The 16,287-nt window shown below is 39.7% G+C and overlaps 1 protein-coding gene across 1 annotated transcript in view; it reads left to right on the forward strand.

Moving 5' to 3' along the window:
- Positions 1–9,658, forward strand: part of LOC123510738 (calcium uniporter protein, mitochondrial-like) — a 119,461-nt gene extending 109,803 nt beyond the window's left edge. The window contains exons 3-8 of the mRNA XM_045266082.1: positions 396–566; positions 1,459–1,507; positions 1,655–1,728; positions 6,163–6,341; positions 7,064–7,267; positions 7,553–9,658. Coding sequence (XP_045122017.1) covers positions 396–566; positions 1,459–1,507; positions 1,655–1,728; positions 6,163–6,341; positions 7,064–7,267; positions 7,553–7,816 — 941 coding nt within the window. The 3' untranslated portion in view covers positions 7,817–9,658. The remainder of the gene's footprint in view (positions 1–395; positions 567–1,458; positions 1,508–1,654; positions 1,729–6,162; positions 6,342–7,063; positions 7,268–7,552) is intronic.
- The last annotated feature ends 6,629 nt before the right edge of the window (positions 9,659–16,287 follow it).

Raw genomic sequence — 16,287 nt, forward strand, 5'->3', positions numbered from 1 at the left:
TCTCTTCTTCTTCGTCTCCCTCCTCTTCTTTTTCATCTCCTCCTCCTCCTTTTGTCTTTATCATATTCTTTATATTCCTCTTTTTAACCCCTTCAGTATCATGACACGTCTCCATATTCACTCTGCTTACTATTTGGTGATTTTATACAACTTTAGAAACTCGTGTAGGGATTAAAATAGTGAAGACTTTGACCATTAATCTTCTGACCTCCATAGACCCTTTCTAATGTCAACAAAATGGTCTAATCGTACACAAAACTCAAGGTAAAAATGTGTCCTAGTACTTAAGGGGGTTAATACTTACTTTTTCATATACCTCTCCTCTCTCTCTCTCTCTCTACGGTAACCTAACCTAACCTAACCTACCTTAACCTAACCTGACCTAACTATTGCAGGTGTGACGGTGACGGTGTGCAATGGTCTGCCGCAGCTCACAGTGCCGCTCCCTTCTCGCAATGACCGCTGCCGCTTCACCCTCCGCCCCGTCACCCACACTGTACAGGACCTCGTGGATCAGCTCACCCACGAGGACCACGGCATTGATAGGGTCGTCCTCAGAACCATAGGTGAGTTTTGGGTGCTTGCAGAGAGACAGTGAGAGTGAGAGAGATGCTTGTACTTAGAAACGCTTTACTCTCTCAGTAAGACAGTTTTCCAAGGCCACAGAGACGACTAGCTAGGTTTTTCAAGACGTTCTCCTTTTAATACACTAGAAATCTTACTAATCTACCACCAAAACCATGAAAATACTCTTAGAAATGTTGTATTCTCTCACTATGACAATTTTTCAAGGCCACAGAGACGAGTAGACGGGTTTTTCAAGACATTTTATCCTTTTAATAGACTAGAAATCTTGTCAATCCATCACCAGAACAATGAAAATACTCTTAAAAACACGTATTTCTTCATCTAGAGCCTTTGGAAAGCAGTGGTGGTGAGAGAGCAAAGCGTTTCAGAATACGGGCTAGAGAGAGAGAGAGAGAGAAAGTGGATAGTGTGAGTAAGAGAGTGTGGTACGTAACTGTGGTTTTGTAAGAGTTTAGTTCATAATGTTTCTTTTTCAATTGGTTTCTTATATTTGTCCTTTAAAAACTGTGTGTGTGTGTGTGTGTGTGTGTGTGTGTGTGTGTGTGTGTGTGTGTGTGTGTGTGTGTGTGTGTGTGTTTTCTTACTTAATTGTTATGTAATGTCCTTTTTTTTAAATTAATTTCTCATATAATAGTAGTAGTAGTAGTAGTAGTAGTAATTGTTGTTGTTGTTGTTGTTGTTGTTGTTGTTGTTGTTGTAGTAATAGTAGCAGTAGTAGTAGTAGTAGTAGTAGTAGTAGTAGTAGTAGTTGTAACAAAGTATGTACTTAGTCTCTCTCTCTCTCTCTCTCTCTCTCTCTCTCTCTCTCTCTCTCTCTCTCTCTCTCTCTCTCTCTCTGAGCTGACTAACACTTGGCCTCGTCACCACCAGATGGCACGCGCATTTCCTCCACCATTTTCAAAGACTACAGAGACCATTAGCCGAATTCTAAAGAGTATTTGCCCTGTTGATAATGCAGGAAACTTGTTAACATGTCACTAGAATTACAGAAACATCCTTTAAAGCCTTTGTCATTTCAACTAGAGCTCTTTGAAAATAATGAAGGTCCATCGCGTAAGTGTTTCAGCACAACCACACCCCAGGTGGAGGACATGTCCACCCAGCAGGGCAAGGTGGCGTGGAACGCAGGCCACTCCTCTGGTGCTAACGTAAATGTTATTAATGTATAAAATGCTATTCTGAATGTAACTTGACAATTGTTAGGCTTTTTAAATAATTCCATACTCAACGTGGAATTTTAAGCCGAGTATGTAAATATTGGCCTTGGAAAATTGTCGTGGTGAGAGAACAAAGCGTTTCTGAATACGTGCATCTTACTAGGCGGATGTAAATAGTGTGTTCTCCAGGTAAGAATGCTAGAATACTGATAATCTGTCACTAGAACCATAAAGCGTCCTTGGAAACCCGCGTCACTCCCGCTACTCTCAAAATATGTAAATTAATCCCTTCAGTACCATGACGCGTTTCCACATTCATTCCGCTTACTATTTGGTGATTTTATACAGCTTCAGAAACTTATGTGGGGATTAAAATTGTGAAGACTTTGGCCATTAATCTTCTGACCTTCATAGACACTTTCTAATGTCAATAAAATGGTCTAATCGTACACAATTCTTAAGGTAAAAATGTGTCCCAGTACTAAAGGGATTAAGATAGTGAAGTCCGTGGCCATTAATCTTCTGACCTTCATAGACCCTTCCTAGTGTCAATAAAATGGTCTAATGGTACACAAATCTTGAGGTAAAAATGCATTCCAATATTAAAGGGGTTAATGGTATTTTTAAAGGGAAAACTGTAGATTCATACTTTTAAGATCCAAAAAGAGTGTAAGTGTGGTATTTAAAAGGGAAGAGTGTAGATAAAGGGTTTCAAGTGTACAAGAAGTGTGTGTGTGAGAGGAAATGGTATCAGTGTGTTATCTAATATCTCAAAATGTCTTGAATTTATTATCTAATTAAGAGGAACACGTTATCAGTAAACAGTGCAATTAGAACACCAATGAATAATGATGTAAGCTGCGGCTGTGACCTTGTCCTCGATTCAGACACACGCAGACTTAGACAGATAGATAGATGGATAGATAAATAGTTAGACAGATAGATGGATAAATAGACAGACAGACAGGTAGATAGATAAATAAATAGTTAGACAGATTGATAGATAGATAGACAGATAGATAGACAGACAGATACATACATTATTGACGTTTAAGTACCGGTCATATCATAATTTTCAATAACTCTTACACCAAAACACAGTAAAAAAGCAACGAAAATGGAAAACACACACACACACACACACACACACAAGTCAAGGTCAAACACTTCCAGCCTCACTTTGTCATTGTTCTGCCTCGCCACCATGCAAATCACCTCTCTCTCTCTCTCTCTCTCTCTCTCTCTCTCTCTCTCTCTCTCTCTCTCTCTCTCTCTCTCTCGTGTCCTTGTTGGGGTGTCCTTTGTCTCTCCCAGCTGTTAATCTCTCGTTATTACTGAATTTGTTTGTTTCTGTAAATGATACTCCTCTCTCTCTCTCTCTCTCTCTCTCGTCTTCATCATTTTTTGGTTCTTTTTTTCTGCATTTGTTTTTTTTTCTGTTTTTCGTGTTTTATTTTTTTTATTTCGCGTTTTTTTCGTTTTTTTCCTTATTTTCCTTTTTTTTCTTTCCCATTTCTTTCTCTTTTTCATTTTCTTTCCTTTTCTATGTTTTTATTCCTTTATTTTCCTGTTCCTTGTTTTTTATCGTTCTTTCATATTTTCCTTCTTGAATTTTCTTATTTTCCTTTTTCCTTCTCGATTTTCTTTCTCCTTTTCTTTTCATTTTCTTTTCTGTTTTCCTTGTTTTCTTTTCTTTTCCTTTGTTTTTTTTCTTTTTTCTTCATAGTTTCCATGTTTTTTCTTTTTCCTTTTCTCAATCTTTCTTTTCTCTTTTTCTTTTTCATTTTCTTTTTCTTTCTCTGCTTTCACTTCCTTTCTTTTTCTTCCTTTTCCCGTTTTTCATACTTTCCTTTTGCAATTTTTTTTTTCTTTGCTTATTTTTTCTTTTCTCTTTTTCTTCTCTTTTCTCTGTCTCGTGGTTTCTTTTCCCTGCTTTTTCTTACGTTCTTTCCATTTTCCTTTTTTCTTTTCCTTTTTTTAATACTCGCCATGTTTTCCTTACTCAATTTTTTCCTTTCTTTTCTTATATCTGTTTTTCTTGTCTTCCTTTCCCAGTCTCCCTTGCTTTCTTTTCCTTGTTCTTTTCCTTCTTTTCTTTTCCTTATTTTCCTTGTTAGAATCTCACACAAATATTCAACAGAGAGAGAGAGAGAGAGAGAGAGAGAGAGTTTTACCTATATAGAGCACTTTTCCTGCCTGACACACTTAAGACGAAGGAAAAAAGAGAGAGAGTATATAAAGAAGAGAGCAATTAATGAAGAAGATTGTGAAGGAAAGAAACAGTGACAAGATTATAATGAAATAGTTAACGCATAGAGAGTTTTGTTAGTATGTGGGACACTTCTGGTGGCTCAGGCAATTAGTGTTGAGAAGGTGTCATTAATCTCTTCACTACCATGACGTGTTTTTATAAGAATAGTGAAGACTGTGGCCATTAATCTTCTGGTTGCTATTTGGTGATTTTATTCAGCTTTACAAACTTATGTGGGGGATTAGAATGGTGAAGACTCCAGCTGTTAATCTTCTGACCTCCATAAACCTTTCCTAATGTTAATAAAATGGTCTAATTGTACAGAAATCTCAAGGTAGAAATGTGTCTCAGTGCTGAAGGGGTTAAATTGATCTTGCCTCCATTATTTCAGTCATTGAGGTGCAAGGAGTCTTAATTAGCTGTGTTTCTCTCACCTGTTCATGTCTGCTGCCTCATCTAATGGCCCCTCATAAAACTCGTTACTGTTATCATTATTATTGTTTCTCTTATTCTTTCTTTTTTTTTTTTGCAGTTCATTTTTTATTTATGTTATTGTCACTCATTTACTTACTTCATTACTCCATTGCTTATTTCCCTATTTATTTTCTATTTGTTTTTGTTAATCACACACTCCATTGTTCACACGACATACAAACGAATTATAATTGTTTTTACAAATGTTTATTAAATGTGTTATTCCATCAATTAATCCAATATTTCATCAATTAATCAGTAACACACACTCCTCACCAGCCTGTCTGTGTGTGTGTGTGTGTGTGTGTGTGTGTGTGTGTGTGTGTGTAGCTAGGAGTGTAGATAGCATAGTATACAAAAAAATAATTATATATAAACATGTGTGCATTTGTGTTTGTGTGCTTTATAATTCATGAGTCTCTTTCTGTGTGTGTGTGTGTGTGTGTGTGTGTGTGTGTGTGTGTGTGTGTGCATGTGTGTGTGGGTCAGCTTTACCTTTATACCGTCACTTCCCTGACGTTCCTCACTGTTGATTCACACTGGTGTGTTTTCATTTCAGTAGGTCATGTCGAGAACTTTCCTTTACCATTTTTTTTCCCCACATTTAATTCATATACCACTGTCTTGGTTCCCTCCATCAATTCTTCTTTAAATAACTGTTCTCCAATTATTTCCTCTTCCTCCTCTCAGTCTTTCTGTTTACACTATTTTCTTTCGTTCATTTGCATAAGCCAGACACCTTTTTGTTATGTAAGACAACAAACTGGCCAAGGGCAACAAAAATGAAAAAAAAGGCTCACTTGATTGCCAGTTCCCTTAGAGATCAATAGAGTTAGCCAAAAGTCTGGGATAAATGTCTTGAAACCTTCCTCTTAAATGAGGTCAAGTCATAGGAAGGTAGGGAGCTCCAGAATTTACCAGAGAAAGGTATGAATGACTGAGTACTGGTGAACTCCTGCATTAGAGAGGTGGACAGAATAGTGGTGAATGATTGAGAGTACTGGTTAATTCCTGCATTAAAAAGGTGGACAGAATAGTGGTGAATGATTGAGAGTACTGGTTAACTTCTGCATTAAAGAGATGGACAGAATACTGGTGAATGATTGAGAGTACTGGTTAACTCCTGCATTAGAGAGGTGGACAGAATAGTGGTAAATGATTGAGAGTACTGGTTAATTCCTGCATTAGAAAGGTGGACAGAATAGTGGTGAGTGATTAAGAGAACTGGTTAACTCCTGCATTAGAGAGGTGGACAGAATAGTGGTGAATGATTGAGAGTACTGGTTAACTCCTGCATTAGAAAGGTGGACAGAATAGTGGTGAGTGATTAAGAGTACTGGTTAACTCCTGCAATAGAGAGGTGGACAGAATAGTGGTGAATGATTGAGAGTACTGGTTAACTCCTGCAATAGAGAGGTGGACAGAATAGTGGTGAGTGATTGAGAGAACTGGTTAACTTCTGCAATAGAGAGGTGGACAGAATAGTGGTAAATGATTGAGAGTACTGGTTAACTCCTGCATTAGAAAGGTGGACAGAATAGTGGTGAGTGATTAAGAGAACTGGTTAACTCCTGCAATAGAGAGGTGGACAGAATACTGGTGAGTGATTGAGAGAACTGGTTAACTCCTGCATTAGAAAGGTGGACAGAATACTGGTGAGTGATTAAGAGAACTGGTTAACTCCTGCAATAGAGAGGAGGACTGTAATAGGAGGTGTGTTGCAGGAGGAGCTGAGTGACATGGGGGACGTGCGGCAGCTGGTGAACAAGCTGTACATGGCCCTCAATGTGGATCAGCACCAGATCATGAAGGAGAGGGACATCCTGGCGCAGATTGAAGACCTCAAGACTCAGCTGGCTCCTCTTGAAAAGGTACTCTCACACAGACTCATTACTCACTATTGGAAAGGTATACACACACACACACACACACACACACACACACACACACACACACACACACACACACACACACACACACACACACACACACACACACACACACACACACACACACACAGACTCATTACTCATTATTGGAAAGGTACACTCACACACACATAGAATAATATAATCATGTTTTTTCTTCTTTTTCTCCATAAGTTTTGTATGAAGTAACATGTTCTTTCTCTTTACTCATGTTTATTTTTATGAGTAGTGAGATTTTTTCCTCTTTTTCCTCAGTGTTTTTATTTTTTCCTTCCATAAATTTTGTACGACTAGCTTGTTTTTCCTCTTTCATTTGAATTTCATACTGTACCAATCATATTTTCCTTCTTTTCTTGTGAGAGTTTCCTTCAACACACTGGTACTTCAATAACACTAAAAAAATTCTCCTCTTCCTCTTCATCTTACTATCCCTCCTCTCCCTCCTCCTCTTCCTAAACACACAAACCTTTCTCTTCTTTTTCCTTCCTATTTTTCCTTCTCCATTATCACCATCACCACCACCAAACACACAAACTTTTCCTTCCTTTTCCTTCTTTTCCTTCCTTTTCCTTCTTTTCCTTCACCAATATCACCACCAAACACAAACCTTTTCCTTTCTTTTCATTCCTTCTTTTCCTTTGCTAATATCATCATCACCACCACAGAAACGCGAAGACTTGGTGAAGGCAGCCGAGCGTCGCACCACCATCCTAGCCTGGGCTGGGCTGGGGTACATGGCTCTCCAGTTTGGGTTCTTGGCCAGACTGACATGGTGGGAGTACTCTTGGGATATTATGGAGCCCGTCACTTATTTTGTCACTTATGGTACTGCGATGGGAGCCTATGCTTACTATGTGCTGACTAAACAGGTGAGGACATGGTTGATGGGTGTGTGTGTATGTGTATGTGTGTGTGACCTGTCTCCATATCTACTTTTATCCAACTTTTCCTTCAGTTTTCTGCTACAATCTCTTCCAAATGTCCCCCGTCCTATGTGGAAAACTGAACTTCTTAATGTCCCTCAAACACTGACTTTTCTTGATGTGTGTGTGTGTGTGTGTGTGTGTGTGTGTGTGTGTGTGTGTGTGTGTGTGTGTGTGTGTGTGTGTGTGTGTAGCAGTGCCAGTGACTCACTAACACCCCAAACACTTCAGGAGTTCCTGTTACCCGACGTGCACGACCGACAGTTCCTGCTCTGCTTCCACAAGAAGGCCAGGAAGCTGGGACTCAATGTGGAGAAGTACAACATGCTCAAGAACCGTCTGGCAGAGCTCCACAAGGACTTGGACAGGCTACGGGACCCCCTCGCCCTCAACCTACCTCACTCCATCCTGAAAGAGTCACGCAGCTCCAAGGCACCTCTCGCTAAGGCCCAGAAGACCATCAAGAACCTGCTGGGCCTGAGGGAAGACAAGTAGCTCAGGCATTTACTCTGGCACAGGAAACAATAGCCAGCTGCACAGTGTTCTGCCTGAGTGGTGTCTTGGTGTGTGGTGCAGGCTCTTCCCTCACCACACCGCCACCACATGCTTGGTTTGTGGGGACAGTAAGAGATTAAACTGCCAATTTTGATAACTTTCCAATGAGCTTTGCCGTGTTAGTGGTGTCCAAGAGATAGATTGGTGGTCTTGTTGTGGGAATGTGTTCTCTGCGACGCGATCCATGCCAAGTGAAATGTTGATGGTGAAAGGTGCAGGCGGCCTCATCTTGTGAAGTTATTGAATATTGTAATAGGCAGACACTTCCCCACCAGAAAAAAAAACTGAAACTCGTACTTGTTATATGATAGAAAGGAAGGTTTTAAAAGTGTGGTGGATAAATGGATAGACCCGTAAGATATTCAACACGCCGTCAGTCAACGCGCAGCCAAAACACTTTCTGTCGTACGTAAATTATGACCCAACATAAACACACCAAATCAACGATAGCAACAGGGAACTACTACCACTACTACTACTACTTCCACTACTACTGTTATTACTGCTATTACTACTACTACCACTATTACTACTTACATTAAGGACATTTTAGATCTTTCAATACACTTTACATTTATCAGGAGTACTTGGAAGGGAAGATATTAGAGGGACATTGTGAGGTGAGGGAGGGAGAGCGGCAGTCACTCGGAAGCCTCAAGAGGGAGGAGAACCCGGCCAGTCAGGGAGGAGGAGGAGGGAACAACCCAAAGCCTTCATCCTGGGAAGAAATCAAAGATGTGTATCAAAAAGCACAAATGTATTTATCACGTACGACTTGTTAAACCCTCAAGTATACACACACACACACACACACACACACACACACACACACACACACACACACACACACACACACACACACACACACACACACACACACACACACACACACACACACACACACACACACACACACACACACACACACACACACACACACACCTCCCTATAATCTTGAGGCCATATAAACGCTTAACCTGATCTTGCTGCTACATACATACATACATAACATACTGTGGAATGTTTCTATTAATCTGTTTAGGTTAATTTTATATCTAGTATTAAGTCCCTAAGCCATGAGAGAGGCCATGTCTGAGCCTTCTCGCTGCTTCTCACTCATATTATTGCGTCAAACTGCAGCCCCACTCACTTTTCAACCCTTGACGCTCTGAAACAGGGAAACAAGCAGACACACAACACCCAGCCATAGCCAGACAGGTTAAAAGAAAAATGTGCTCTCGGAGGAATTAATAAAGTAAAATTACTGAATAAACATCAACTGGCAAACAGGGAAGGAAAAACACACACACATAGATAGATACATGAAAAGAATGTGCTCTCGGAGGAATTAATCAGGTTGAGTCTGAAATGAATAGGTAAACAGGCAAACGGAAGGAAAAACACACACACACACACACATAGATAGGTAAAAAAAGATGTGCTCTTGGAAAAATAAATGAAGTCATTGAATAAACAGGCAAACAGGGAAGGAAAAACATGCTTCTGGGAACATAAATAGATCAGATTTAGTAACAATTGATAGACAGTAAAAAAAGAATGTGCTATCGGAGAAATAAGTAAAGTAGAATCAATAAGTAAACAGACAAACAGGGAAGGAAAAACATGCTTCTAGGAATCTTCTGGGAATATAAATGATTCAAAATTAGTGAGCATAGATAGACAGGTGAAGGAAACGTGCTGACGCATAAATAAATAAGGTGGAATCACTGAATGAACAGGTAAACAGGGAAGGAAAAAAAACATGCTTCTGGGAACATATTGTAAAAAGGAATTAAAAGAAATAGTAAACAGAATGAATAAGCAAAATAAAAAAGTGTACCGCTGGGAAAACACATGAATGAAAAAAGAGAGAAAAATATGCCAAGAAATTGTGAAGAAGCATTAAGTAGTAGAATATGTAACAAGTAAACAAGATAAATAGAAAACACAGAGTAATCCTAAAAATCCAAATCCGAGAGAAAGAAAAACAAGAAGCAAAATGTAGAAAAAACAAAGATGAAACTGAAAACTGGCAAATATTTAAGAAAGGAGGTAAAGTGAAATAAATTAAAAACAAGACAAAGAAACCAAGTCAGAAGCAAGTATAGTGACACACACACACACACACACACACACACACACACACACACACACACACACACACACACACACACACACACACACACACACACACACACACACACACTGAAAACTCTAGCAATTATTCAAGAAACAAGATAAAGTGAAGCAAGAATTGAGACAGAAAATGCTCATTTCATCCTCAAACACCTCCAAACACACCCTAAACATCAGCAGATACCCCCAAAACACCTTGACACATCCCTAAACATCCCAAACACTTCTAAACACCCCAAAACATCCCTAAACATCCCTAAAACACCCCTAAACACCCCCAAACATCTTTAAACACATCCAAGACATGCCAAACATTCCTAAATGCACAGAAACATCTCCAAACACCCCTAAACTTTTTAAAAATACACACAAACATCTCTTAAACACCCCAAAATGCCCCTAAACACCCCTCAATGCCCCAAAACACCCTAAAACATCCCTAAACACCCCAAAGCATCTTCAAAACACCCTCAAAACATCGTCAAAACATCCCTAAACACTCTGACACACACCCAAACGTCCCCCAAAACACCCCCACACTCCTCTAAACTAACCCAGTGTTCTGAGAGAAAGAAGAGAAGACAGAAACAAGTACACACACATTCAGACACACACACACACACACACACACACACACACACACACACACACACACACACACACACACACACACACACACACACACACACACACACACACACACACACACACACACGCCAGATGACCAGGATTCGATTCCCCAGGTGGGTGGAGATATTTGGGTGTGTCTCCTTTCACGTGTAGCCCCTGTTCACCTAGCAGTGAGTAGGTACGGGATGTAAATCGAGGAGTTGTGACCTTGTTGTCCCGGTGTGTGGTGTGTGCCTGGTCTCAGGCCTATCCCAAGATTGGAAATAATGAGCTCTGAGCTCGTTCTGTAGGGTAACGTCTGGCTGTCTTGTCAGAGACTGCAGCAGATCAAACAGTGAATTACACACACACACACACACACACACACACACACACACACACACACACACACACACACACACACACACACACACACACACACACACACACACACACATATATACACACACACAGACAGTCCCTCTAGGTAGCCCCACCCAGCTCATAGCCCCAAGACATCTGCCACTTCAACAAATAGTCTGACAATGTGTCTTCCTAACAAAGTGGGTCTGTGGTCCGCCGGGAGTCCCAGTAAGGGTTGGTGGGACCCCCCGCACAGGAAACAGTTTACTTTAAACCCCTGCGACCTATGACCTCTTAACCCTTGACCCCCTGACCCCCAAGTGAGCTGACCCCCCAAGCCTCAACTGCTGTCCATTATGTTGACCTCCAGTTTAGCTTGTACTGCTTTTTGGCGTATTTCAAGCAGCTCTTTTTACTCGCATGACGTTCGTTGTAGGTTAGTTAAGGTCGTTCGGTCGGTCAAGGTCGGTCGGTTCTGATTGAAAGTTTATATTCTTCTAATCCGGTAATGTTTCTCGATATCTTTAACCCCTTCAGTACTGGGACGCGTTTTTAGCCTTGAGTTTTGGTTGTGATTGAACGATTTTATTGACATTAGGAAAGGTCTATGGAGGTCAGAAGATTTGTAGTCGAGTCTTCACTATTTTAATCCCCACATGAGTGTCTGGATCTGTATAAAATCACCAAATAGTAAGCAAAATGAATATAAAAACACATCATACTGCTTTTTACCTTGAGTTTTGGGTGCGATTAGACCATTTTATTGACTCTAGGAAAGGTCTATGGTAGTCAGAAGAGTAATGGCCCATAGTCTTCATTATTTTAATACCCCATACGAGTTTCCAAAGCTGTATAAAATCATCAAATAGTAAGCTGAACGAATATGGAAACACGTCCTGGTACTGAAGAGGTTAAAAGGACGGTTGATAGGGAAGGTTTTCGCGTATAGTATTGACACCTCACTTGTATATTCATTTCTCTCTTTTGTATTTTTTTTTTTTTTTTCTCTCTGTCGGTCCCCTGCCAAGATAGCTCCCAATGATGATGATGATGATGATGGTGTCACTGTTTTTTTACCTCCAGCGTCATAAATTGTTGCTTATTGGTAGTGGCGTCACGTGTAATGGGTGAGACTAAGGACTAAGGGTGATACGATGATTACCATTACTTTTGTATTAGCAGTTGTTAAGGCTAGTCTTTCATATATGCCATTGGTTGATGTTTGCTAATAAGTAGCTGGTTTTTAAACATTTTTATAGTGTTATCTGAATAGAAACGGAACAGACAGAGTTTAGCAATACATATTTTATAACAAGATAGTTGGTTGACCCATTGGCTATAATTGACATTTTTATATAACCTCCATTGCCATTTATAATCTATTCTCAATTCTCTATAGTGTATCAAATCCTCATCCTCGACTTTGATAGTTAACTTTATCTAAATATAATTCCTATTTAGCCTTCTACATCTACCATTATAGGCACTCAGTCCTCTGCCACGTGCTTGCCCTTGTATACACAGAAAACTTGATGTGTTGATGTGTGTGGTGCAGAGCAAGTGTGGTGTGGTGTGGTGTGGTGTGGTGTGGCTGGCAGCTCCCTCACACACACACACACACACACACACACATATACACAAACACACACACATCTTGCACTCAGAGAAAAGATACATAGTTATATTTTTCGGTGAATTAACGTTATAGATCTATTTTGCAGGACACAGATACGTTGATCTTGTTATGCGTTGTTGTGGTTATTGGGAATTATATCTTGTTATTATAGATAAGTATGTCAAGGCTGCACACGTCTGCCTCTCATTCAGCTTTGTTTTTCATAGTAAGAGAGAGAATGATCAAGGAAACATAACCTGGAATGAATACTATGATAAGAAAATATAATGCTGATTGCTACGTCGTGTTCTGTGTTACTCTTAAGGACAAGAAAGCAATGATAGAGAACACTTTTACACTTTCACACAGTTTACATTTTAAATTGAAAAGTTACACACACACAAACATTTGAAAAGATGTTTGTTACGTCCTATTCTGTGTTACTCTTAAGGACAAAAAAACAATGATAGAGAACACTTTTACACTTTCACACAGTTGTAATTCATTTTAGATTGAAAAGTTACACACACACACAAACGTTAAAAAATATAATGCTGATTGCTATGTCCCATTCTGTGTTGCTCTTAGGGACAAAAAACAATGATAGAGAACACTTTACACTTTCACATAGTTTACATTTTGAATTGAAAAGTTACACACACACAAATGTTCGCTAGCTTTAACAATCATTTACACCGACCATATCAGCTGTAGACATAGTAAGAGTGAGCGAGTGGTGCAGCTGAGAGGAGGGACAGTCACACAACATACTTTGGGTTCAGCTTCAGGTTAGCTTCAGGTTTTCTGTGTATATATGTACATGTAACCAAGACTTAACTTACCACTTCCTTCCTCCCAGTTCTCTCTTGTCCCTGCCTCTGGGAATCTAGAAGTGTGAAGCAGGCTATATTGTTTCCCTATACTTCCCTCTCCCTTTCCTGCAAACAACATTGCTACCTAGAAAAAAAATTAGTGCTGATTTCTCCCTTTTCCCACCCCTAAGCCATGTGCCGGCCCTGTCTTACTAGTGATCATCCCTTCGAGTGACAATCATCTAGTCAGGTGTTCGTGTCGGCGTTTCATTTCCCTTCACGCCTTCATTCACAGTTTCATCCGCTTAGAAGGAATGGACGTGCTTTTACGCCTTCCTCACTTGACCCCCCAAAGTCGCCAGTCCCCCCATGGCTTGTATCTCCCCCTGTGTGTGAGTGTGTGGTGGGTTAGGTTAGGTTAGGGTGGTATCAGGTCAGGGCAGTGCTGGCTTATGGTGCTTGTCAGGTGTGGTGTGTTGCTCTGCTCTGCTCCAGCAATCCACTCCTTCCCTGCCTCACTCACCATATTGGGAGGAAATTATTGTAACTATTGTCGCCTTTAACAAACTGGTGGGATTGTTTGCGGTTTTTTCAGAGTAGATGGGAAACCAGTGATATTTTTAGTTCTTGAAATAGAAACAAGTCCATTTTATTTCACTCTCAGCCATATTGAGAGGAATAATTGTGACTATTCTTACCATTAACAAACTGTCTAGGGATTTGTTTTAGTTTTCTTTCAGTGATAGATGGGAAATGAGTGATATTTTTAGTTCTCGAAATGAAAACCAGTCCATTTTATTTCACTCTTAGCCATATTGAGAGAACATTGTAGCTATTCTTGCCATTAAGAAACTGACGGGATTATTTTCAGTTTCTTCATAGTAGATGAGAAACCAGTGATATTTTAGCTCTTGAAATGAAAACCAGTACATTTGATTTCATTTTAAGGTGAAAGTTAGACACATTTACAAGCTTTCACATTAAAAAACAGATTCAACCTTGGACTTTTAAATTTCACATGGCCAGAACGTGAGAAAAGAAGCATTAGCAAATATTTTAAACCAATCCATTTAATTTCATTTCAAGGCAAAAATTAGACACATTTTCAAGATTTCACATTAAGAATCAAGTAAACTTAGGTGACTTTGGCGAGAACATGACAAAAGAAGCATGAAGAAACACCAACACACAACACAACACAATGCACTAAAAACACAAACAAACTCCCCAAATCACCAGAAACCATCATTGAAACCGGCCAGTTTGTTAATGATCAACAGTATTTCACCCACCCTTGTCCTGTTAACCTTTCTGTGGCGGGACTGGCAACTGGCAACCCTATAATTGGGATTCCTGCCATTTCCCTTTCATCTCCATGTCCCGCGCTGTTCTCTCTCACTCTCCGCTACTGATGGTTTGTTGCGTTTCCGTCTACAATTGGTGTTACGGAAAAATTGGATTGCTTTAGAGTTCAATTGAGCTTTGTTAACGACACAAGAGGGTGATTTTTGTTTACTTTTTCCCTGATTTGTGTTTGGTTTGCGTGTAGTGGTTAGCGTTGATTTGTGAGCTAGCAGTAGTAAGGGTGAGCTTGTCAAGATGTCACTCCCCTAATCTGATTTTTTTTTTTTTTTTTTTTTTTTTTTTGCTTTTAGTGGTTAGCGTTGTGTTGTGGGCCAGCGGTGGTTGCCTGCCCTCTCTGGCTCTGGTGAAGGGTGAGCGTGTCAAGATGTCGCTACCCATGTGTGATTTAGAGATGGACTAGTGAGCTCACGGGATACACACACTTCTATTGCTTCATCTCTGTGTCATTTAGAGTATCACAGAGTACCAACACACTCTTTATTCCTTCATCTTTGTGGTATTTGTAGTATCACAAAGTACCTCCTTCATTTATTATTGTTATTTCACTAATTCTGCTTCTCTTTACTGCAGATAGATTTTTTCTTTTCACTTTATCAAATTCTCTCTCTCTCTCTCTCTCTCTCTCTCTCTCTCTCTCTCTCTCTCTCTCTCTTTGTGGCATTTAAAGTATCACAAAGTACCTCCTTCATTTGTTTTTTCATTTATTTTGCTTCTATTTACTGCAGATAGATTTTTTTTTTTGTCACTTTATCAACTATCTCTCTGTGGCATTTAGAGTATGACAAACTACCAGCACATACTTTATTGCTTCATCTCTGTGGTATTTAAAGTATCACAAAATACCCCTTCATTTATTAGTATTATTTCATTTCTTTTCCTTCTCTCTTCCTGCAAATACATACACAAAAAGCTCCTTCATTTGTTAGTATTTCATTTAGTCTGCTTCTCTCTTCCTGCATTAAGTCCCTCCAGAGTGTGTGTGTCTTCGGTGAACACTGCAAGGTTGCCTCCATCCTGCGTGTGTTTCTGGTGAAGGCAACAGTTTTAAAAGATAATCTAACTTGTTCTTTTGTCTTCATGTACGTATGTTTGTGTTCACGAGACTTATTCCCATTTATTCCCATATGTTTGTCCGAGTTTCGAGTTTCATTTGGTTCAGTTGTGATGTGATCTTATCTATAATACATGAACCCAAGCAAATCCTGGGCTATTTTTAAGTCAGACGACACACACACACACACACACACACACACACACACACACACACACACACACACACACACACACACACACACACACACACACACACACACACACACACACACACACACACACACACACTACAGTAGCTGACTTTCTGTATATTGAGGTTATATACATTTATGCATTCAATATTACAAGTGTACATGTTTTGCTTACCAGCTTCACCTATTTAACCTAAGCCAACTTAACCTCACCCTTGCTTTTTTTGTACAGTTACCTCCATGTTTTGTCTACCTAATTCCCTAATT

This window comes from Portunus trituberculatus, chromosome 30 (genome assembly GCF_017591435.1).
Source record: "Portunus trituberculatus isolate SZX2019 chromosome 30, ASM1759143v1, whole genome shotgun sequence".
NCBI classification, from domain to species: Eukaryota; Metazoa; Arthropoda; class Malacostraca; order Decapoda; family Portunidae; genus Portunus; species Portunus trituberculatus.